Here is a 23,946-nt window from a genome sequence, read left to right as displayed (position 1 = left end):
TTGCCAAATGGCACATAACAGAGACGTCTGCATTGCATTTGCCATTCCAACAGATGGTGCATCACAAATATTAACACTCCTTTTATCAGTCCCTTAACAAATGTCTTATAATAGAGATGTATGCAATGCATGGTGCACTGCAAGTGTTAATGCTGAGGTCAGCATTGATTACTTAGATTTCAACCCATTGTAGATGGATAGCACAGCTAGTTATATTATTATTTTTAATGCTAGTAGTAGTAGTAGTAGTAGCAGTAGTAATATTTAGTAAAAACTTTAAAAAGAATTTTAGCAAAAGTGATGTTGTTTTTGCTTACATTTTTCAATTAGATTTTGTCTTACCCTAGTATATTTCAAACATGAGACCATTTAATGCTTTAATGTTTCTATAGTACCACATTGTTCACATTTCCTTGTATTATGATTGAAAATATAATAATAGTTTTGATGTAAACCAATATGCCCAAGCTGTAATCTGTTAACTGCAGACCTGAAGATTGGCGGCCACCACCACTGATGTCACTTCCTACGTCTTCCTGCTGGAAGGACTGATAACCAGAAGATCGGCCATCTTAGTTCAGTTCACTTTGGAACTCGCATCCGCAGAAGGCGTCTCCACCATCGTTACATGAGTTTTGTTATTTTTCTAAGCTTCAATTATACTGCATCACCATGGTGGTGCCCCAGCTTTTTGTCTTTGTCTGTCTCATTTTTTACAACAGATATTGTTGGTTTCCATTTATGTTTAGTCAGTTTCTACATAGATCTCTGTGTTTTTAACACATCTGTATTTACAGTATAAGTGTACCTGTTTAATAATTCATATAGGTTATATTTGTATTTTAACCGAGTATTGTTCACAGTGCTCTGCACCTGCACTCATGCAAAAAATAAGCTGTGTTGGGGTTGTACAGTGATGCCCACTATGAAAGGCACTATATACTGTAAAACAAAGAGAAGTCTTAATAAAATGACTTATTATGGTGCCAACAAAGACAATTGGTAAAGAAAAAGAGACGAATGTCACAAAACTCATTATGATGGTGCAGTTGGAAAATAAAGACATGGCCTTCATAAATCACCTGATGAAACGGCTCCTGACAAAAGGTGCTGTATAAGATCAGACTAAGGCTTATTTTTGCAAAGGTTTTAACAAAAATATTTCATCATTTTCTAGTCAATTGCTAACCTGCTTATCCCTGAACAAGGTCTTGTGGTGGAGCAAGGAGCCTAGTTCTGCTAGCACAGGGTGCAAGGCAGGAGCAAACCTTTGACAGGACGGCAGTCCATCGCAGGGTGAACACACACACACACACACAAACACACACACCAAAAACCCACTAGGGCCAATTTAGTGTTTCCAATCCACCTAACCTGCATGTCTTTGGATTGTGAGAGGACAGCCAGGCAGACACGGGGAGAACATGCAAACTCCACACAGAGATACGAACCCTGCAGCACTACCACTGCGCCAGCCAAAAACATATGGCATCTTTCTAAACTCTTGTGATATGAATCAGTATGAGGAGTTTATGTGACATGTCTCACTCTATTCACTCACAACATGCTTGGTTCGACTGCTCACCATTGAAGATGTGGCCGAGCAAACCAAAGGCCGCTGCTTCATCATCAGAGGCTGGTCGTTCTTAATTGACAGGCTGGTTAGGCTTCATTTCAGTTTCCTTCTCTTCAGTACATTGCAATCTATTCAATAAATTATTACGTTTAGCTCCAACAACATTTTTCATTCCCCGGTCTTAGGAGTGCATATTTCAAAATAGGAAGCAAAAAGGCAGAACTTTAAAACTTCTTTGGTAAATTTCAATGTTCGTAATAACAAAGCACAAAATATAACTGCAGCACTTAAAAGCAAGGGATTTTCAATTATCTTTTTAAACAAAATGAAAATAAAAAAACAAAAGTGTACATGAAAACAGCCTGAGTCCATGGATGAGTTGCCTATTTTTTCTTTTCTACAATATTATTACAAATCCAGTTCATGCCATCCTGCAAGGAAAAAGAGAAAAAAACTATAAGCATTATATCTGACATTCATGTTCATTGTCGTTCTTACAAGTTCTCACTATAAAGGAATGAAGCAGAGCAAAACTTTACCATCCAGCTCTGCCGGCGGCCATTTTACATAACTAAAGGAAGGAAGATATTGGCAGAATACTCTCCTTGTATCTTTGCTTTTCTTGTTTCTGTTTTGTTGGCATTTGATTCAGATCCAGGGTTATTTTTTTAAACATGCACAAATGCCAACTTATACCAGCTTATTATTAACCAACCATCTATAAAGTTTCTAACCTGATCATTTGCTTCAGGGCTGCAGGGAGCCAGTGCTGATCCAGCAGTCATCCACAACAAGGGAGGAAAGAACCCTGGATGGGATACCAGCTCATTATAAGGCACTCTCAGGAGTGCCAGGCCAAAGTACAGATGCCAATCAACCACACATACATCTGTGAGATGTGAGAGGAAAACTTGACATGGACAAAAGATAGAGAGTCTTCAGAACGCATTCAGGCCCCTTCATTTTTTACACATATTGCTCTGTTGCAGCCTTGCGCTAAAATCATCCATCCATCCATTTTCTAACCCACTGAATCCGAACACAGGGTCACGGGGGTCTGCTGGAGCCAATCCCAGCCAACACAGGGCACAAGGCAGGAAACAATCCCGGGCAGGGTGCCAACCCACCGCAGGCGCTAAAATCATTTAAATTCATTCTTTTCCTTCAATACCCCAGAATGACAAAAAGAAAACAGGTTTTGCTAATTTATTAAAAATTTAAAAATGAAGTATCACACTGACATGCGTATTCAGATCCTTTGCTTTGGCTCCTGAGCTCCCTGCTCTATTGATCATCATTGAGATATTTCTACAGCTTGTTTGGAGTCCACTTGTGGTTAATTCTATTGGACTGTTTGAGAAAGACGCCCACCTGTCTATAAGAATTCCTACAGTTGCACAAAAACAAGCCATGAGGTCAAAGGCATTGCCTACAGAGTTAAAGACAGGACTGTATTGAGCTACAGATCTGGGGAAGGAAATCTATAAAAAAAAATTCCTGCAGCACTGAAGTCTCCTAAGATCACAGCGGCCTCCATGATTCTTAAATGTAAGTGATTTGGAACAAACATGACTCTTCCTAGTGCTGGTCATTTGGGGGGAGAAGGACCTTGGTAAGCGAGGTGACATGTAACCTGATGTTGGGCTCAGGTGCACTATAAGATGTTTCTACACCTCTTTGGAGTCCACCTGTGCTCAGTTCAAATGACTGGACTGATCAGGAAAGGCACACGTCTGTCTGAAGAAGGTGCCACACTGGAGTGAAAACCAAGCCATGAGGTGGAAGGAATTTCCTGCAGAGAGAGGAGTGTGTTGAGGCCCTGATCTGGGAATGGCTACAAAACAAATTCCTGCAGTTCATTAGATCACTTTGGCCTCCATAATTCTGGAAATGGAAAAAGTTTAGAACAACCTTGTCTTTTCCTAGAACTGGCGACACGGCCATACTGAGCAATGTGCTAGAAGGGCCTTTTTTTTCTTGTGGAGACTGAAGGGAGATATGCTCTAGAGAGGAGGTCAGTAGGACCACCAAGACAGAATACATGTGTGTAAATGAGAGGGAGATCAGAGGAATGGTGAGGATGAGGGGAGTAGAGCTGGCGAAGGTGGATGAGTTTAAATACTTGGGATCAACAGCATAGAGTAAAGGAGATTGTGGAAGGGAAGTGAAAAAGAGAGTGCAGGCAGGGTGGAACGGGTGGAGAAGAGTGTCAGGAGTGATTTGTGACCAACGGGTATCAGCAAGAGTGAAAGGGAAGGTATACAGGATGGTAGTGAGACCAGCTATGTTATATGGTTGGAGACGGTGGCACTGACCAGAAAGCAAGAGACAGAGCTGGAGGTGGCAGAGTTAAAGATGTTAAGGTTTGCATTGAGTGTGACAAGGTTAGACAGGATTAGAAATGAGGACAATAGAGGATCAGCTGAAGTTGGCTGCTTGGGAGACAAAGTCAGAGAGGCGAGATTGTGTTGGTTTGGACATATGCAGAGGAGAGATGCTGGGGATATTGGGAGAAGGGTACTAAGGGTAGAGCTGCCAGGCAAGAGGAGAAGAGGAAGGCCTAAGAAAAAGTTTATGGATGTGGTGAGAGAAGACATGCAGGTGATGGGTGTAACAGAGCAAGATGATGAGGACAGGAAGATATGGAGAAAGATGATCCACTGTGGCAACTCCGAAAGGAAGCAACCGAAAGAAGAATACTGAAGGGAATTGGCAGGCCAAAAATCATTCTTACCACCTTTTACAGAGGAAATGTGGAGAGCGTCCTGACATACTGCATCACTGTGTGGTTTGGGCACAGCAAAGCCCCTGAGCACAAGAGACACTGCAGTATGTAGTGATGACAGCTGAGAATATCATAGGGTTCTCCCTCTTCTCGATCCAGGCCATTTTTCAGAGACGCTGTCTCTGTAGAGCCTCTACCATCGTGAGAAACGTCTCTCATCCGTCACACACACCATTTGACCTCCTGCTGTCAGGTAGAAGATACTGCAAATTAGGACCAGCATAGCCTTGTCCTATAACAAGCTGCCAGACTCCTACATGTCACCCAGCACAATATCCATATTAGATTCCCCCAATTATGTACTGTAACTTGACACTCTGCACTTAACTGTGGATATAGAGAGTTGTTTGAGCTGTATAGTTCTGTGTCTTTTGTTTTGTTATATTGTATTGTTGCACTGGTTTTGGTAATGTTATGGTGTATATTAAATGTACTTTGTGTTTCCTGTGCACTGGGGACAGTAAGGAACAAAATTTTGTTGAGCCATATACTACATATGTACATGAATGGCAATAAACGTTGAGCTGAGTTAGTAAAAGAGGAATCAAGAACTGGGTGATTGTTCTGGGGAAACTCCAGAGAACCAGTGTGGAAACTTCCAGAAAAGCATTCATCACTGGAACACACCACTAATCTGGGTCAGATAACATATGAAAGTCTATTTGGAGATACCAAAAAATCACCTAAAGGATTCAAGAAACAAGATTCTCTGGTCTGACGAAACCAAAATTGAAGTGCCTGGCGGAAGTTCTGGAGGAAACCCGGCACCACTGATCACCTGTGCAATAGCATTCCAGACCGTGGCAGGGACTAGAAGATCAGTCAGAGTAGTGGGAAAGCCTAACGGAGTAAAATACAGAGATATGCTTAATGAAGAAAAGCTCTAAAGCACTCTGGACCTCAGACTGGGTCAAAGGTTCACTTTCCAACAGGACAAAGCAAAGTCATCATAGGAGCAGCTTGGGGTCAACTCTGTGAATGTCAATGAGCCTGGACTTGAACTCCATCAAAGATCTCTGAAGAGACTTGAACACAGCTGTCCACCGCTATGAGAAGTGAGAAAAGCACTATATAAAATGTAAAGAATTATTATTATTACCTGATCAGTACCCCGGCCAGATTTCCCATCCTGTATAAGCTTAAAAAAATACTAGAATATTTTAATTTGAGGGCTACAGCTGACCATAATGAGAATATTATGAAAATACTTCATTGTTTTTCATTGAATGCTGTATTTTCACTTCTGTATGAAGCATGTTATGCTTCTTTGCTATGTAGCGCAGATTGGGTAGTGACAAGGACAGATCCCCCAAACAAGTATGTAGCAGTGATCCCCTTCATCACAGCCTCGGCAAGGTGTGTGTTAGTCGTAGCGATAGGAGTTCGAGATGAGCAGTGGACACGAAGTATGACTTTATTTGAAGGAGGCACAATGATGTAGTGACCAGCACTGTTGCTGCACACTGCAGGTCCCATTTTGGCCCAGAATAGTCAGGCCAGCATCAGAGCTTCTGTAGCTCTCTGGGACTCTTCCAAGACCACTGTGCCATTAACAGCCACTCAGAAACGAGTTCAGCCTCTCCTTCCCCATTGACTTTTGCAGAGTCCCCCTAACTCAAGGTAAAGTGAATTCAGTGGGGTTTGCTCAGTGCTAGTTGACACTTACTTGCACGCCTTCTCCCGAAAGGGCTGAGCAGGCCTGGATCTGCCACTGCCTGTCTCTGTACGTGTGCAGGTTTAGTCCTTCAGCAATTTCACTTGCTGGAGCGGCGGCGACAAGGTCTTGTTTATTGGCAAAAATCAACACAGGAACACCTTTCAGATTCTCCTCGTCTATAAGATCTGACAGCTCCTAGAAAATAAAATGAGTAAAGTATTGCTGGGTGTTAAAATTGAGAATCAGGTAACACATACACTTACTGGCCACTTTATTAGGTACACCTTGCAAGTACCAGGTTGGGCCCCCTTTTGCCTTCTGCTGTAATTCTTTGTGGTATCAATTCAACAAGGTGCTGGAAACATTCCTCAGGGATGTTGGTCCATATTGACATCATAGCTTCACGCAGTTGCTTCAGATTTGTCAGCTGCCCATCCAGGATACGAATCTCCCGTTCCACCACATCCCAAAGGTGCTCTATTGGATTGAGATCTGGTGACTATGAAGGCCATTTGAGTCCAGTGAACTCATTGTCATCTTCAAGAAACCAGTTTGAGATGATTTGAGCTTTGTAACATGGTGCGTTATCCTGCTGGAAGGAGACATCAGAAGATGGGCATACTGTGGTCATAAAAGGATGGACATGGTCAGCAACAATAATCAGGTAGGCTGTGGCATTTAAATGATGCTGAATTGGTACTAAGGGGTGCAAAGTGTGCCAAGAAAATATCCCCCACACCATTACACCACCAGCACTAGCCTGAACCATTGATGCATGGCAGGATTGATTCATGCTTTCATGTTATTGATGCCAAATTCTGAGCAAACCATCCGAATATTATAGCAGAAATTGAGACTCATCAGACCAGGGAATATTTTTCCAGCATTCTATTCTATTATCTAATTTTGGTAAGCCTGTTAAGCTTAGGCATCTAGTCTGAGACTTAACATTAGGGATTCGTTAAAATCCAACTGCCCACCCCCACCTATTTTAAGTTTAGAGCTTAGGGCGAAGGGGCAGGACAGTCCAATCCAAGGACCTCCCTGAAATGACAAGCACACATACAAGAGGGGACACTATCTTTAAGATTAGGCACCCCTTATCAATTTAAGATTAGGCACCCAATCTAAGATTTAACATTAGGGAGGATGTTAAAATTAAACTGCCTACCCCCACCCACTTTAAGTTTAGGATTTGGGGTGAGGGGCAGGACAGTCTAAACCCTACTGCACCAAGAGTCATGTGAATTGTAGCCTCAGATGCCTGTTCTTAGCTGAGAGAAGTGGCACCCAGTGTGGTCTCCTGCTACTGTAGCCCACCTGCTTCAAGGTTCGACGTGTTGTGTGTTCAGAGATGCTCTTCTGCATACTTCAGTTATAACGAGTGGTTATTTGAGTTACTGATGCCTTTCTATCCACTCTAACTAGTCTGGCCATTCTCCTCTGCCTTTTGGCATCAACAAGGCATTTGTGCCCTGAGAACTGCCACTCACTGATATTTTCCCTTTTTCATACCATTCTCTGTAAACACTAGAGATGGTTGCAAGTGAAAATACAAGTAGATCAGCAGTTTCTGAAATACTCAGACCAACCCGGTTGGCACCAAGAACCATGTGATATTCAGAGTCACTTCAATCCACTTTCTTCCCCATTCTGATACTCTGCTTGAACTTCAGCAGGTGGTCTTGACAAGGTCTACATACCTAAATGCCTTGAGTTCCTGCCATGTGATTGGCTGATTAGATATCTGTGTTAACAAGCAGTTGAACTGGTGTACCTAATAAAGTGGCCAGTGAGTGTCAATAGCCAGCATGTTACATCATGCACACATACATTAGAAGTGTGACACCTGGGACGAGACCATTCAGTCCATCAAGATTGTTTCTTTTAGCTATTAGCTGCACTGTCCCCATATCTCCGCCAGGTCTCTGGTTCAACTACATGTTTCAGTAGTTTGCTCAGAGTCCCATAACTTTGCATACAGAAGTGCTTCCTGGTGTCAGTTTCAAATGCACTTCCCTTTAATTTCCATTAATGTCCATGAGTATGCGATTCACCCTTAAGCCGACAGAATGTTGCTGGAAAAAGCCACCATTTAAGGGTTAGTGTTAGGGTTTAATGTCTATTCTGTGCAGTGCATTTCATGGCAGTAGTAGCTGCAGTGTGATTTACAAAGTGAATAAGAAAAATTCTGGAAAAGAGCAGTGAGACACAGAGTTACAGTAAGTATCAGGAGGGTGCAAAATAATGTGGGCGGATATACAACATGAAAATGTCAGAAAATTTTAAATCCCAAAGTAAAAATCATGCAATGTGGGAAAAAACAGAAACAGCAACAGAACTACAAGTGTCATAATTCAGGAGTAACAGAAGAGTTCACTGGTTCAAGTGTGGTGAGGTGGCACTGACCAGAAGATCTGTGGTCAGAAAACAACTGAAAAGCTCCTCCAGGAAGAAGGAACCAGGAAAAGTGAAATCCGAGAAGTACGGAGCCACTAGGTGGCAGCATTGTTATTTTATTCTTGATGTGGAACTCTTCTCTACTCTGCTTTCCATAATGAGGTGCTTAACTGGCAATTCTAAGGTGCCCTTTTAAATATGAGCATATCTGAACTGCATTAAAGGAATAAAAAATGATATTTGACTCTGTTTACATTTATGGGTCAGGAGGGTCCTGTTAAAAAATTATAAAGTCCATGAGAGGCCATACTGGTTCTGATGGGATCGAGACACCATATGAGTCAGGCTCTGTGTGAATGTTCATCTAGTCCAGTGTTTCTCAACTAGATAGTATTTGCGACCCGAGTTTTCATTACAGTTTTAATCGCGGCCCCCTAATGTTTTTTGAAAGGAGCCCACTAATACCAATTTGTTCTTTTTAAATTAATGATATATCATAGATGCATATTTTATTATACCTATTTAACTTTTATCGACATTTATCTAACTCTATATTTATTTTTCTAGTATCATAATTTAGTTTAAGTTCATTTGTTTTGGTTTCAATAGATGTATTTTTCATATTTTCGATTCTTGTTTTCTTTTTTTCACATCTTCGCGCCCCCCTTATTGTTACTTCGCGCCCCTCTAGGAGGGCCCGCCCAACAGCTTGAGAACCACTGATCTAGTCTATATAAAGAATGGCAGGCTGAAATAAAACTGCAAAACAACACTTGTGTACCTGTCCAGTTTCTTCTAACCTCTTCTTGTCGGCACTGTCTATGACGTAAATCTGAAAGAACAAGAAAACAGCGCACTTCAGTTGATATAAACACGGGACGTATCACAAGAAGCAGTCTCTGCTGCAGCAAATGTCCATTTCTACTGTACTTACTGACCCAGTAGACGTCATGAGGACTTTAAATGTCAAACACCCCCAAGTTACAAGTATAACCCCAGTGGTGGATTACAGAGAGCTTTTGCAGCCAATCTTGACAGTTTGAGTGAATTTGTTGTATAAAAATGTCAGAATGGATTTTTATTACATTTGGGGTAACACTTTAAATTGGGTGCTACCTGTTAATTTATCTCTTAGTCACAAGCTGTTATGTAATAATAGGCTTCTTCTGGTCCTAATGACACTTAAAAAGCATCAATAAGCTGGATAGCCATCTGTGCGCAGTCTGGCATATTGAAAGCTTCTGATATGCTGGTAAAATATGAAAATATATAAGATCTTGTGAACCCTTAAGTAGGGATTACTGAAGAAAGCAGACTTATCACCGCTTAGTTAAACATCAAATATTTTAGTATTCCAAATTACACAGAGATAAAGTGCCTTCAGAAAGTATTGAGACCCCTTCATTTTTTACACATTTGTTATGTTGCAGCCTTGTTCTAAAATCATTTACATTCATTTTTTTCCCTCATCAAAGAAAACTGCCCTTTCTGCTTTCTTGGTTCCTGCAGATGAAAGTTTATATGCTTCAAGTAGCTTGGAGCTTTGAGTTTCATTTCTTTAGGAATGAGATTGCCAAGACTGTCATCACAACTGGCAAAGTGGGTGTCCTCTTACCAGTACAAACACAATACATAGCTCAACAACACGTCTACACGTCACAGGGAATGACACGGGGATTCATTTATTTTTTCCAATAGAGAGCTTTGTTTAAACACTAAATGACATGCAGACGCATGTGGAATTAATGCATGTGAACAGGACAGACAGGAGCTGAACGCCTCTTCTGGTGTCAATGGCACAGATTTCGCTGGAAGTGAAACACCACTTGTCTCACGAAATGTTTTTGCAAACTGAAATGCCGAGTTTTGCTGCAGATTTAGTTGTTAGATAGATAGATAGATAGATGTGAAAGGCACTATATAATAGATAGATAGATAGATAGATAGATAGATAGATAGATAGATAGATAGATAGATAGATAGATAGATAGATAGATGTGAAAGGCACTATATAATAGATAGATAGATAGATAGATAGATAGATAGATAGATAGATAGATAGATAGATAGATAGATAGATAGATAGATAGATAGATAGATAGATAGATAGATAGATAGATAGATGTGAAAGGCACTATATAATAGATAGTGTCACAGACGTGCGGCTAGGAGCAAGTTGAGTGGACCAAGTGAAGGTAATCATCCGGCCGGCCAGGGGGTGGCGGGGTACTCTAAACCTTTTTCTATTATCTCTGCAGACCAAATACGGGAAAACCTGCCTGGTTTAACGACACTTCCTATTCCAGCACCCAGACTGACATCACTTCCTGATCTGGTCTAATGACATCACTTCCGTTTTCTAACATATAAAACCTCCATCTTGACAGATCAGTTGAGTTCATTTTGGGAACTCAACCAGAGAACATCCTTGTATTTTCCTTAAAAATTTTGCAGCCAGGGACAATAAATGGGTCGCTGTCCCAAACCTTTCCAGTGTGTTGAGACTCATTCTTTTACAATAGATAGATAGATAGATAGATAGATAGATAGATAGATAGATAGATAGATAGATAGATAGATAGATAGATAGATAGATAGTATGGTCTGTACACACACCAGAATGACTAAAAAGAAAGAAATTTCAAAGGAAAGAAAGCTTCTGACTTGGCAGTCTCTGTCCGAGTGAGGCACTATACAGGCATAATTCCATTGGTATAAAGGAGCCCCCATAGTGTTTCTTGACACATTTCTGCTGAATAATTTGTTGTTTGAAAGTCCTCAGTGTTGGTGTGTCACAGAGAAGATGTGCAGCTTTGTTCATAACGACACTCAGTTTTGATTTCATTCTCTCCTTCACTATGACTTTCAGGGGGTCCAGACTTTTCAGGGGGGTTTCTTTTGCTGATCATCAGTGACACCCATAGCAGTATTTATAGTAAAAAGTACAGACAAGACCCTATTAATCAGTTCTGAAAGTTCTATATCATTAATGATCTGTGTTGTCTTTACCACTGCCATAATGTCTTGCCATTGTAAATTCAGCAATTTTTAAACCAGATTAAAACATTTTAAATCTAAATATTTTACAGTACATGAGAGGTTTGGAAATACTCATGAACCCTATATGTGGCCAGTCTAAGGAAATCTCCTAGTAACGACCAGTGTTAAAAGTAATGCACATTATGTTGTCAGATTTCTTTTTAAAATAATGAGTAAGAAAACACAATATTTATTTTCTTGAAGTAAAAGCACCTGTTACATTACAAATCAGATATGCTTTAATGTGTTACTAAGGAAGCTTATTCCTGACAGTCCAAAAAAAAAGGCAAGCGTGTAACTTGCAAACAAGTGAAAAGAAAGCAGTAAGTATTCATTCAGTCCTGCATGTGCTCAGTTTGGGGTCCCAGGGAGTCAGTGGTTATCATAGCAGCACTGGGCGTAAGGCAAGAAGCAAACATGGTGGGCAGTACTGTGGTCCTATGCAGGGCTCAGTTGCAGAGCTGAGCAGTAAAGAGTGTGCTGTGTGTGATTCAGTAGAAGAAACTTATAAATAAAGAGATAGTTTAGTTTACATGCAGCTATTTGCTATTGATATGTTAATACACTGTAATCGGGGGGCACAGTGGCCAATGTTCATATCATTATTTTCTGCACTCGGGCTGGAAATGGAAAAAGGGGATGGATGGCACTTAACTTCACAGGATATGAAGGACGTATCTACAAAACATAAGAAGATTCATATGTGGGTGTAGAATTTATGCAGTGCCTGAAGAGGAGACAAATAAGTGCTAATAATTTCTGCTTTTGTCAGCTTCTTAGTATTTGGTCTTCCTTGCAATGCATTTAAACATACATACATTAGATCAGAGGGCAGGGTGGTGGGTTGCAGTGAGGGGTTTCCCCTTGGAATGTCCATTTGAATGTTATTTGTAAATCAGAAATGAGAGCGGGGGGTATGGGGGTTAGATGTTGAATGGGATATGTTGGTACACCAAGGTGAGCAATGGAGTAAAGTCGGTACACTGTATGTCTGCTTCAAATACTGGACAATAACAAATGCTGACAGGTCTTCATACAAAAAAAGAAAAATTAACGCAGTGTTTGTAATGCACAACATTTTATAATAATTAACTACAGTATATATCATATTTAGTTACTTTTTTGTAAGAAGTGAACAATGCAAATAAGTTACTTTTGAAAGAAACGTTGCCCACCACTGGTGTTGACAGAGTCTCAGCGTCTCATATGGGAATCATAAAAAAGTCGACGGACTCACCAGCACGTCGGTGTCTTCCAAGTATTTCTTCCAAAATGTGCGGATCTTCCTTTGACCTCCAATGTCCCACACATTCAGTTTCATGCCATTTGATGCCACACTTTTAATATTGAAGCCCTTTATGAAAAAGCAAATGTTTAACAAAAACATGTAAAAAAAAGTATCCAATTCACAATAAAATAATTTATCCAATCAGACTTAGACTTCATTCCTCCTGTCTGGGTGCCAAGCAGTCGCCATTGAGCTCGGTCAGCAGCAGTGGCCTCGATTTCGTCCCATGCCAAGCTGTCTATCCAAAAGTCTTTGAGAAAGTTGTGTCACCAGGCTTGCCTCAGTCGTCCTTAAGTTTTTTATATGTTTTGTACTCAAAAGTTTTATTTGGAAATGGCATATCTCCAAATAATTCTAGAGGGTACAGAAGTAGCCAGTGTTGCCGGGGTGTGTTCAGGTTCAGGTAAGAAAACAAATATTTATGTGTTGTGAGTAACTGTTCAGACAAGGGTTCAAGGGTTAAGGTACCTCCAGGTAAATAAACCCTGTTGAATTCTAAAGTAAAAGAAAACAAATAAAGTCCATCACTTTGCTTTATCCAGTGTTTACTCCAACATCCCTGAGGTGTCATCCGTTGCATGGCTGTGCTTGGTCCTAATTTGGGATTCTGAGGTGGATTGTCGTGTGGGTGTATCAGTGCATGCGCCCAAACCAACTGAGAGATTTACCGCATCGAATCCTCTAAGATGAAGCCTAGTAAAGAGCAACAAGGTATGACTTAAGAACTTATGTTGGGTGCTGGCTGGTCTTTCGGACTTGAACCCGCGCAGATTTTGTTTTTTCCTCCAGCATTTTTTTCTGTCCTCCCAGCCGTCTGACTTTATCATTGGACTCATCTTTAGAGACTTAAAAAATGATTCTGTAAACATGAATTTCTCTAATAATTATATATGTATCTTATGTAAGTTTGAATTATTTATTTTTTGTATTTTATTTATTCATCATTATTCTTATTTAATCTTAATTTGTTTTTCTTTGCTTGTAAGTATTTCTTTGACATCTTGTAAGGCACTCTGATCAACATCCCGTGTATGAAAATATGTTGCCGAAATAAATGTTGTTGTTGTTTCCCCCATAGGATTGTATGTAAAAACAATTAATCCGTTCCAGACCATACGAACTGCGTGCGAATATAGATTTTCTTTTTTAAGTTTTTAAGCACAAATATAGTTAATTAAACCATAGAATGCACAGTGTAATAGTAAACTAAATATAAAAACATTGAATAACACTGAGAAAACCTTGAAAAACAGAGAAAACTAACACTGCAATAGCTTGCGCTATAGCGCTACCAACCGCTGGCTAAAAACACTTTTTTTTAATGAGTTTTAAGCACAGGGAAAAAAATGAACATTTGAAAAAATCCGTAATTTAATAAACCACCAAGAAAAGTAACATTGCAACAATGCACGCTACGAACCGATCGCTGTAAACGGAAGTGAAAACAAAATCAAGCCCAGTGCATTCTTTAACTGCCTTCTCTACCTTATGAGTCCAGCTCTCTCTCTCGCGCTGCCTGTGTGTGTGCGTCTGTCTCTCCCTCGCACTGCCTGTGTGTGTGTGTCGCGCACTCTCTCGCTTGCTGGCCACACAGAAAGAGAGACTGAACACGTACAAACCGAAAGGGAAACTGGCTTGTTCGTATACCAAGTGTGTGGTCGTGAACCGAGGCAAAAGTTTGGCGAACGTTTTGGTCATAAACCGATTTGTACGTGTACTGAGACGTTCGTGAACCGAGGTTCCACTGTATATATAGTTCAATAACTTATCTACTTGAATATGAAAGAAACTACCCAGCATGTCAAAACAAGTGAGGCCATGTTCTGATACCTCTAAAGCAGTGTTTCTCAAACTGTGTGTGCCGCGGAAGATTTGCAGATGTGCCGCGGGAGTTTCTACAAATATTTGAAATTTATACAGGTTTTCAGAACGCTACACGTGCAGCGTTACACAGGTCTGCCTACTATTAAATTTTTATCCTACGTTGCGATGACGTCCCCACTTGCAATGACCAGTAATAGTAGCCCGCACTCTCCCCTTTTCTCTGCCCTGCTAAATCGGAACGCTACATTTTGACGGAAAGGGGTGTTAGCTATTCAGGTTATGGAATTTTCCACTATACATATATTATTATAATGACTAAAATGTAGGCCGCCCTAGCAGACGCACAGCAGTTTTTGAATTGGTAACGATAATAATAAGCGATGTGTTTCATTTCAATTTTTTAGGTGTATGCTAATAATAACAAATTATCAATAAGCGTTATTCATTGTTATCCATGGAGAAATACGTTAGCAAGAATGAAACTGCGAAAGCGTTAAAAAAAAAGCAAGGAACCAAACGAAGGTACAAAGAAGATTACATCGGATATGGTTTCATATCTTCGGGACCTGAAGATGCTCCATTGCCATTCTGTCTGATCTGCAATTCAGCTCTGTCGAATGAGGCGCTTGTTCCAAGCAAATTGAAGAGACACTTGGAAACAAAACATCCAGCTGTAAAAGCGCAACCGAAGGAATACTTCGAAAACATCAGGGCTCAACAAAATAAACAAGCTAAGAAACTTACGAACTACCTAAAGCTGCCAGAAAAGGGATTGATTGCAAGTTATAAGGTTGCTCAGTTATTAGCAAAACGTAAGAAAGCGCATACAGAGGCTGAATCAGTCATTGCACCAGCTTTAGCAATAGTTGTTGAAACTATCCTTGGACCCGATGCCGCCGAAAAAGTTAAGAAAGTTCCTTTGTCAAATGGTACTATCTCGCGCAGAATTGAAGACTTATCGTCAGATTTACAAGATCAAATCTGCGAACACTTTGACGCGCCTGACGATGAAGTGTCTCTGTTGTGGTCTCTTCAAGTTGATGAATCCACTGACGTTAGCGGCAAAGCCCAGCTGCTAGCTTTTATTCGGTTCATAAAGGATGAAAAATGTGTCAACGAATTCTTATTTTGCAAAGACTTACAAACTACGACCAAAGGCGAAGATATTTTCAATGTGGTGAACGAAAACATTTTGCTCTTCAAACTACAGTGGAAAAACTGTGTCAGCGTTTGCACCGATGGCTGTCCTTCCATGCAGGGAAATAGAAAGGGATTCGTCACTCTTGTGCGTCAAGAAAATCCAAATGTATTAGTTGTTCACTGCATGATCCACAGAGAAGCTCTTGCCTTCAAATCTTTGCCGAAAGATTTGATGTCTGTTCTGGATCAAGTGATTACAGTTGTAAACTTCATCAAATCTCGACCGCTTGCATCCCGACTTTTCTCTCAGCTCTGTGAAGCAATGGATTCAGACTACAAATGCCTCCTGTATCACACAAACGTTCGTTGGCTCTCCAGGGGAAAAGTGTTAAAGCGTGTCGTCCAACTCAAGGCTGAGCTGATTTCATTCTTGGAGACTGAAAAAAAAGACTTTGGATTTTTTATTCATGACGAGATCTGGTGGGTTAAGGTGACATTTCTCTCTGATTTATTTGACAAATTAAATTCACTGAATTTAAGTCTTCAAGGACCATCGGAAAACATCATCACTGCATCCTCAAAACTGAAGTCATTTGGTGAAAAATTGTCGTTGTGGCAAAGTAAGATCTCGAAAGGAGTCTTCGACTGCTTTCCTACTTACAATGAATGTGCTTCAAATAAAGAAATCACCCCCGAAATTCTGTACACTTTGACACACCTGCAGTCAGCATTGCAGCATTACTTCCCAACAGTTGGAAGTAATGAATATGGATGGGTCAGCTATCCATTTGGAAACAATGAAGCTACAAATCTTACAACTGAAGAAGAAGAGCAGCTCATTGATTTAAAAAACGATGCAGTTCTTAAGTCAAGTTTTGCCGAGAAAAGCCTGGATGTGTTTTGGATTTCAATCAACAAGTTATATCCTGCAATCAGTTTAAAAGCAATCAAAATAATTCTTCCATTTGCATCTTCATGGTTTTGTGAGTTTGGATTTTCAGCACTGACTGAAATCAAGTCTAAGAAAAGAGAGAGACTTCTTACAATAGACGCTGAAATGCGAGTTTGTTTGTCGACTTTGGAGCCTCGATTAGATTGCACTTGCTCTCAAAAACAGGCACATCCTTCACATTGAATGTAATACTTAAAGACAGGTAAAATAATTTTTCATTTTATTATAAAACAACTGTTGTTCTTCCTGGTGTGCCGCGAAATTTTTTTAGTTTTTTTACTGTGCCAACAGACAAAAAAGTTTGAGAAACACTGCTCTAAAGGTTACACCTGCACAGTTGTGGCTCAGTGCGAGTCTAAGATTCCAAGGAACAGGATGTCAGGAGAGTCCTCGTGCAGTTCAAGTGAGCATCTTCACGACAAGGCGCCACTTCACATGTCATGTCAATCACAGGCTGCCATCCGAGAATGTGGGTCCCAGCAGCTGAACCCTCCACCCTACAGTCCTGACCGGGCTTTGATTATTTCCTGTTCCGAGTTTTGAAGAAATGCCTCTGTGGACATCAGATTTCATGTGATGAAGACATCAAGGCAGCTGTGATGTTCTGGTTTGAAGATCAAACAGAAGAATTTTTTTCAAAGGGGTTAAAGTCATTGTAGGAAAAGTGAATGAAGTGTATGGAGCTATCAGGGAATTATATTGAAAATAAAACAAAACATTTTTGAAAAATCTTTTCTTTCCAATTGAGGTAGATAAATTATTGAATGCCTCCCGTATAAATATAAATATATAAATATATATATATATACATTGCATCCGGAAAGTATTCACAGCGCATCACTTTTTCCACATTTTGTTATGTTACAGCCTTATTCCAAAATGGATTAAATTCATTTTTTTCCTCAGAATTCTACACACAACACCCCATAATGACAACGTGAAAAAAGTTTACTTGAGGTTTTTGCAAATTTATTAAAAATAAAAAAATTGAGAAAGCACATGTACAAAAGTATTCACAGCCTTTGCCGTGAAGCTCGAAATTGAGCTCAGGTGCATCCTGTTTCCCCTGATCATCCTTGAGATGTTTCTGCAGCTTAATTGGAGTCCACCTGTGGTAAATTCAGTTGACTGGACATGATTTGGAAAGGCACACACCTGTCTATATAACGTCCCACAGTTGACAGTTCATGTCAGAGCACAAACCAAGCATGAAGTCAAAGGAATTGTCTGTAGACCTCCGAGACAGGATTGTCTCGAGGCACAAATCTGGGGAAGGTTACAGAAAAATTTCTGCTGCTTTGAAGGTCCCAATGAGCATAGTGGCCTCCATCATCTGTAAGTGGAAGAAGTTCGAAACAACCAGGACTCTTCCTAGAGCTGGCCGGCCATCTAAACTGAGCGATCGGGGGAGAAGGACCTTAGTCAGGGAGGTGACCAATAACCTGATGGTCACTCTGTCAGAGCTCCAGAGGTCCTCTGTGGAGAGAGGAGAACCTTCCAGAAGGACAACCATCTCTGCAGCAATCCACCAATCAGGACTGTATGGTAGAGTGGCCAGACGGAAGCCACTCCTTAGTAAAAGGCACATGGCAACCCGCCTGGAGTTGAGGCTGTAATTGCTGCCAAAGGTGCATCGACAAAGTATTGAGCAAAGGCTGTGAATACTTACATACATGGGATTTCTCAGTTTTTTTATTTTTCATAAATTTGCAAAAACCTCAAGTAAACGTTTTTCACGTTGTTATTATGGGGTGTTGTGGGTAGAATTCTGAGGAAAAAAATTAATCCATTTTGGAATAAGGCTGTAACATAACAAAATGTGGAAAAAGTAATGTGCTATAAATACTTTCTGGATGCACTGCATATACAGGTGCTGGTCATAAAATTAGAATATCATGACAAAGTTGATTTATTTCACTAATTCCACTCAAAAAGTGAAACTTGTATATTAGATTCATTCATTACACACAGACTGATGTATTTCAAATGTTTATTTCTTTTAATGTTGATGATTATAACTGACAACTAATGAAAGTCCCAAATGACTCAGCTGTGGAATGGCCAATAGGGGGAGGCAGCTTGATGGCTGAGGTCTCCAGGACTCTGAACAAACCCAAATCATATTATTGGATATTATCTACTGTTGAATTCTGCTCTGTACTTGTAATAATTCTTTTGCCATTTATATTGTATTGAGGATTACTTGTGTTCTGTTCATTGTATTGTGTTTATCTCCTTTTTTTGACAACCACTGCATGCCCAAAATATTGTACTTGGAAAGGGGTTTCTCTTTGAACAGCCTTTATTAAGGTTTCTTCCATTTTTTCGCTACAAGGTTTTTTTTGGGAGTTTTTTCTTGTCTTCATAGAGAATCAAGGTTGGGGTGTCAAAATGCAGGGCCTGTTAAAGCCCATTACGACACTCTTTGTGTGATTTTGGCCAATACAAAAATAAACTGTATTGTATTGTATAACTGAACCTTTGGTTTGTCAATATTAATTGGGACCCCAAACCGACTATCCTTGGTTGCGTTTATTTTACATATGGTATGACACTTACCTGGGTCGGTGTGATTGTGCTCACATCTTCAGAAGCTAATTTTCTCAGCAAAGTTGTTTTCCCTGCATTGTCTAAGCCCAGCAGAACAATCCGTAGTTCCTGTTCTGTGGTGCCTTTCAGTTTCTGGATGACTGAGAATAAGCCCTGTGAGAAGAGAAGAGAAGAGAAAAAAACGAAAGAAAAAAAATTGTGCACCTTCAAGAGGATACAAGAGGCTGCGAGGACAAGACAGAACCTTTTATTCTGCTGCAATCCAGGCAGGTGGCGCAAGTGCATTGAGAAGGGTGGAGACGACATTGAGAAATGACAGCATCAGTTTTGTTAAGGTTTGTTCCATTTTATAACTTTAGCTCGACCGTAGTTTACTAGTTTCAAACTATTTTGCTTTCCTATCTGTATAAACAAATCTGTGTCTTGTGGGGCAGTGGTAAGAGCCAAGGCAGGGGCTTTGGAAGAAGTGTAAGAAAAATTGACAGGAATAAGGCTGGAAAGGGTTTTAGTCAGATAAAGCAGATGAAAGATGAGCAAGGTGTGGTCTTGATTAAGCGTGATAGGATCAAGAACAGATGGAAGAGGAACTCTGAAAAGCTGTTGAAAGAAGAAAAACCAAGGGTAGTATACAGAGATGTAGTAAAAAATCAAGGGTTAGTACCGAGGAAATAAAGGAAGCACTGTACAGGATGAAGAATGGAAAGGCAACAGGGAAAGATGGAATATAAAACATGTGTGGAAGAGTTTAGGAGAAGAGGAAGAAGATGTGTTGTGGTATATAATTCAGATGATTAATGAACAGGAGGGAATACCAGAGGAACAGTGTGATTGTACTCATTTGTAAGGACGATATTCAGAATTGTGGAAACTATAGAGGGATAAAGCTGATGTTACACATGAAGAGAATCTGGAAAACATGTTATAAAGAGAATACTCAAGGAAAAGACCACAAAATGGGAGGAGCAGTTTGGTTTTATGCCAGAGAGAGAAACAGCTGATGCAGTTATTGCATTGAGACAGTTTACAGTGAACCATCAAGGAAAACAGGAAAATTTGTATATGGTGTTTATTGATTTGGAGATGGCTTATGATAAGAGTGGCAAATCAAGAGGTCTGGAAGTGCACGACAGAGAATGAAAGACCGGAGAAGAATGTAAGGATTATCCAGGATATGTATAAAGGAGTGAAGGCTCAGGTTAAATGCAGTGTTGAGGGGAACTGACAAGATCCAGTTAGAGTTTGTCTGCACTAGGGGTCTTCTTGACATCCTTTCCTCTTTCATCTGATTATGGATGTTTCAAGTCATGGGATAAAAGACCAATCCCCCTGGTGCAGGCATTTTTCTGATGACATTATCTTGTGTAACACCAGAAAATAAGAAGTGGAGAGGATGTTGGAAGAATGGAGAAGGGCTTTGAAAATTGGAGGGTTAAAAAAATGATGAAGAAGACAGAATATATGATGTTCAATGATGATCAGGATACAGAAATTAGTCTGCATGGAGAGCTATTGAAAAGAGTGGTGAAGTTTAAATAGCTAAGATCTGTGGTAGCCCGAGATGGAGAATTAGAAGGTATCAGGAGTATTGTGTGATCAAAGAATTAAGATGAAAGTTAAAGGTCAGGGGTGATAAGACCAGTGATGGTGTATGGACCTGAGACATGAGCAGTAAAAGGGAGTGTTGGAGAAGAAATTGGATGTGGCAGAAATGAGGACATTGAGGTGGATGTGTGGAGTTACAAAAAAAGACAGAATAAGAAATGAGACCTCTAGAAGCACAACAAAAGTGGGAGAGAAATCTAAGAAAGCACAGGAAAGTAGATTGAAGTGGTATGGACATGTGATGAGGAGAGAAAAAGAATATGTGAGCAAAAGAGTAATGGGAATAGAAGTACAGAAGAAAAAGTCAGGGAGGCCAAAGTGGAGGTGTATGGATAAAGTAAAGAAGATCTGAAGGAAAGATCTTGACTGGCGAGGAGGTGCAGGACAGAACTGTTTGGAGAAGGTTGATCAAGCACATGGACCCCACATAGAAGTGGGAAAAGATGAAGAGGAAAATAAACAAGAAGAAGTGAGGTAATATTTTTCTCATCTATATACACATAGCACCTTCTATTATCTCTCTATATATATAATCCAACATCTGTCTGTCTGTCCGCTTTTCATGCGAGAACTACTTAACGGATTTAGATCGGGTTTTTTTCTATAATTTGCTTGAACATTCCGGTTGATTTTACAACCTCTCTCATCACACAAAGTATCATAGTTCGCTTGCAGTACCGATTGATTTGAGTGAATCTGAGAGAGACGCAGCGGGCCTAGGGGAGGGGTACTGGACCCTCCTCACTCACGTGCCAGTTTCGGGGTGTATCTTACATCTGCTTAGCTAGCGAAAGAGAGAGCTACTTACCGGATTTAGATTGTTTTTTTTTCTAGATTTTGACTGAACATTCTGGTTGATTTTGCGACTTCTCTTATCGTGGTAAGAATCATAGTTCGCTTGCAAGAGCAATAAATTAGCGCTAATCCGAGATAGAGCTGCGAGCAGAGGGGAGGGGGAAGTGTGATGTCAGGAGTGGAGAGCCAGGAAGGACCCTCTTCACTGTCCTGTTTTACTTCTACACGGGCGAAGCCGCGGGAGACAGCTAGTACTGTATGTACTGCCTTTCATTATTTATCTAACAATGAGGAGGAAACAAATATACTCAGATTTAATTATGCTCAAGTAATTAAGGCTACAGCCCCGAGTAAGTCAGAATATTCAGGTATTACTACTTATTTAATTATGAATTTAGGAAATAATAAGGTTAATCAATGACATAAGGTCTGATAAGACCTGATGACAGGTGGCCGAAATAAGGGTTAAAAAAATTGAGAGCAGCCAGTACTGGGGAAACATTTACATGACTGTCTACACGGGGTAGGGACTGGGTTAAATGGTGACAGAAAAAGAATTTGAACAAGTGGAAAGAGGAGGTTGAATTCAGACTCAACAGACAAAAGGAACAAGAAGCCTTAGAGGCTTCCTGGAAATGAATGAAAAACATTGAAACTAAAACAGAGTAAGTTGGAATTTTACCGTGGCAGTCTTTATGTGTAGTCATTATGTAATTAGTAATTTGTAAAGTGTGATTACATCTACTTTTAAAATTGTTACAGCACTTTGTGCCTGTACTCAGTGAACAGCTATGCAGTAATTAGTAATTCAAAGTTATTGTCTGTTTTTACCTGCATTTTTATTACTCTTTAATTTAATATTGTTTTTGTATCAGTATGCTGCTGCTGGAGTATGTGAATTTCCCCTTGGGATTAATAAAGTATCTATCTATCTATCTATCTATCTATCTATCTATCTATCTATCTATCTATCTATCTATCTATCTATCTATCTATCTATCTATCTATCTATCTATCTATCTATCTATCTATCTATCTATCTATCTATCTATCTATCTAATGAACTGAGTTGAAATGAAAAACTTATATAAAGTCCAATTTAATATATGAAGTGAATTCTCAACATATAAAGTGAAACTTTAAATATATAAAGTATAGAGAGTGAATTCTGAATAGCATACCATTGTTAAACCTCACTTAATTCACTTTAGGGTTGCCCGATTTTTCTTTCACTATTGAACTCAAGGCGGGAACCCAAGCATTGTCCATCAAAGGGGAATTCTCAAAATACTAAAGTCAGTTTTAATATTTGAAATTCACTCCATATCCAGCCTGTCTACTGTATTATATATACAAAACTGACAATTAATTTCCAGAATTTGTGCCATAGAAGAGACTGAAATGCTCTTTAGGGATAATACGCAACATGTCATAAATGAAGAGATGTAGACAGCACGTGAAAAGAGGTAATAAAGGAGTTTTGCTCTCCCTGATCCCATATCTTATTGATCATTAAAGCAGGGTGGGCAGCACTAAGTTGGAACATCTGATGGAATGATACCTCCTAAAAAGTATAGAATTATGTCTGAAGGTAAAAGACTGAATATTTTAGTAAGTTTATTTTTATTTTCTTTCATGTATATTGTAAGTTCTGAGAGTGTCTACAAATATTGTCTGACAGTACCTTGCTTCTGTATTTGTTAAACAGATTTTAGAGATGCTCCAAAACTGGACCTATTGCATAAACAAATTGTCACCTCATATTTACACACTTTCATTATTTTACTAACCAGGATTAATAAACATTAAAATTACAGAACACATGCAGAAATAAACTAATACTGCTTGGTTTTACTTTGCATTTTTAGGCTCCTCTACTTGGCTGATTATAACTAAACATCAAGAATTCCATAAGTGCCTACCTTCTGAACTTCTCCCATGGTGACTTGTTTTCTTAAAAATCCCTGTGGGACAAATCTACATTATAGAGCAAGCCAGCCAGCCTTGGCAGTCCACAGGAATTAGGTGAAGTGTCCTGCAAGTTTTCTATTCCTCTGTCTCACCCCACGACGGTGGTGGAAGTGATGAGGATTATAGGTACTGAAATGGATGTCGGCTTCCACTTATATCCTGAGTATTAAATCATTACCTGGATAATCCCGTCACGTCCAGCTGTCTTTCTTTCAGGAAGTTATATAAAAGCAGAGGGAGGCCAGCACTAATGGCTAATTTTAGCAGCTCCTTGCAAATCTCCGACTGGCCAGGCGCTCCTCAGTGACTGAATGCCAATTGGTTGGCATATCTTTTCGTGTCAAAGGTTTCAGGCCCCGGTATTGAC

At 39.9% G+C, this 23,946-nt stretch overlaps 1 protein-coding gene across 1 annotated transcript; it reads right to left on the bottom strand.

Annotated features, from left to right (window-relative positions):
* Positions 1–652: 652 nt before the first annotated feature.
* On the bottom strand, positions 653–23,722 carry arl3l1 (ADP ribosylation factor like GTPase 3, like 1). Its single transcript, XM_028812542.2, has 6 exons — positions 23,531–23,722; positions 19,221–19,364; positions 12,695–12,811; positions 9,200–9,250; positions 6,028–6,213; positions 653–2,007 (listed from the first exon to the last, which is right to left on the bottom strand). Exons 1-6 carry the CDS (start codon positions 23,546–23,548, stop codon positions 1,960–1,962), a joined length of 564 nt encoding a protein of 187 aa, XP_028668375.2. The 5' UTR covers positions 23,549–23,722; the 3' UTR covers positions 653–1,959.
* Positions 23,723–23,946: the final 224 nt, after the last annotated feature.

This window comes from Erpetoichthys calabaricus, chromosome 11 (genome assembly GCF_900747795.2).
Source record: "Erpetoichthys calabaricus chromosome 11, fErpCal1.3, whole genome shotgun sequence".
In the NCBI taxonomy this organism is placed as follows: Eukaryota; Metazoa; Chordata; class Cladistia; order Polypteriformes; family Polypteridae; genus Erpetoichthys; species Erpetoichthys calabaricus.
Note: the sequence above shows the minus strand (reverse complement) of the source record. Positions and strands in the feature narration are given on the sequence as shown.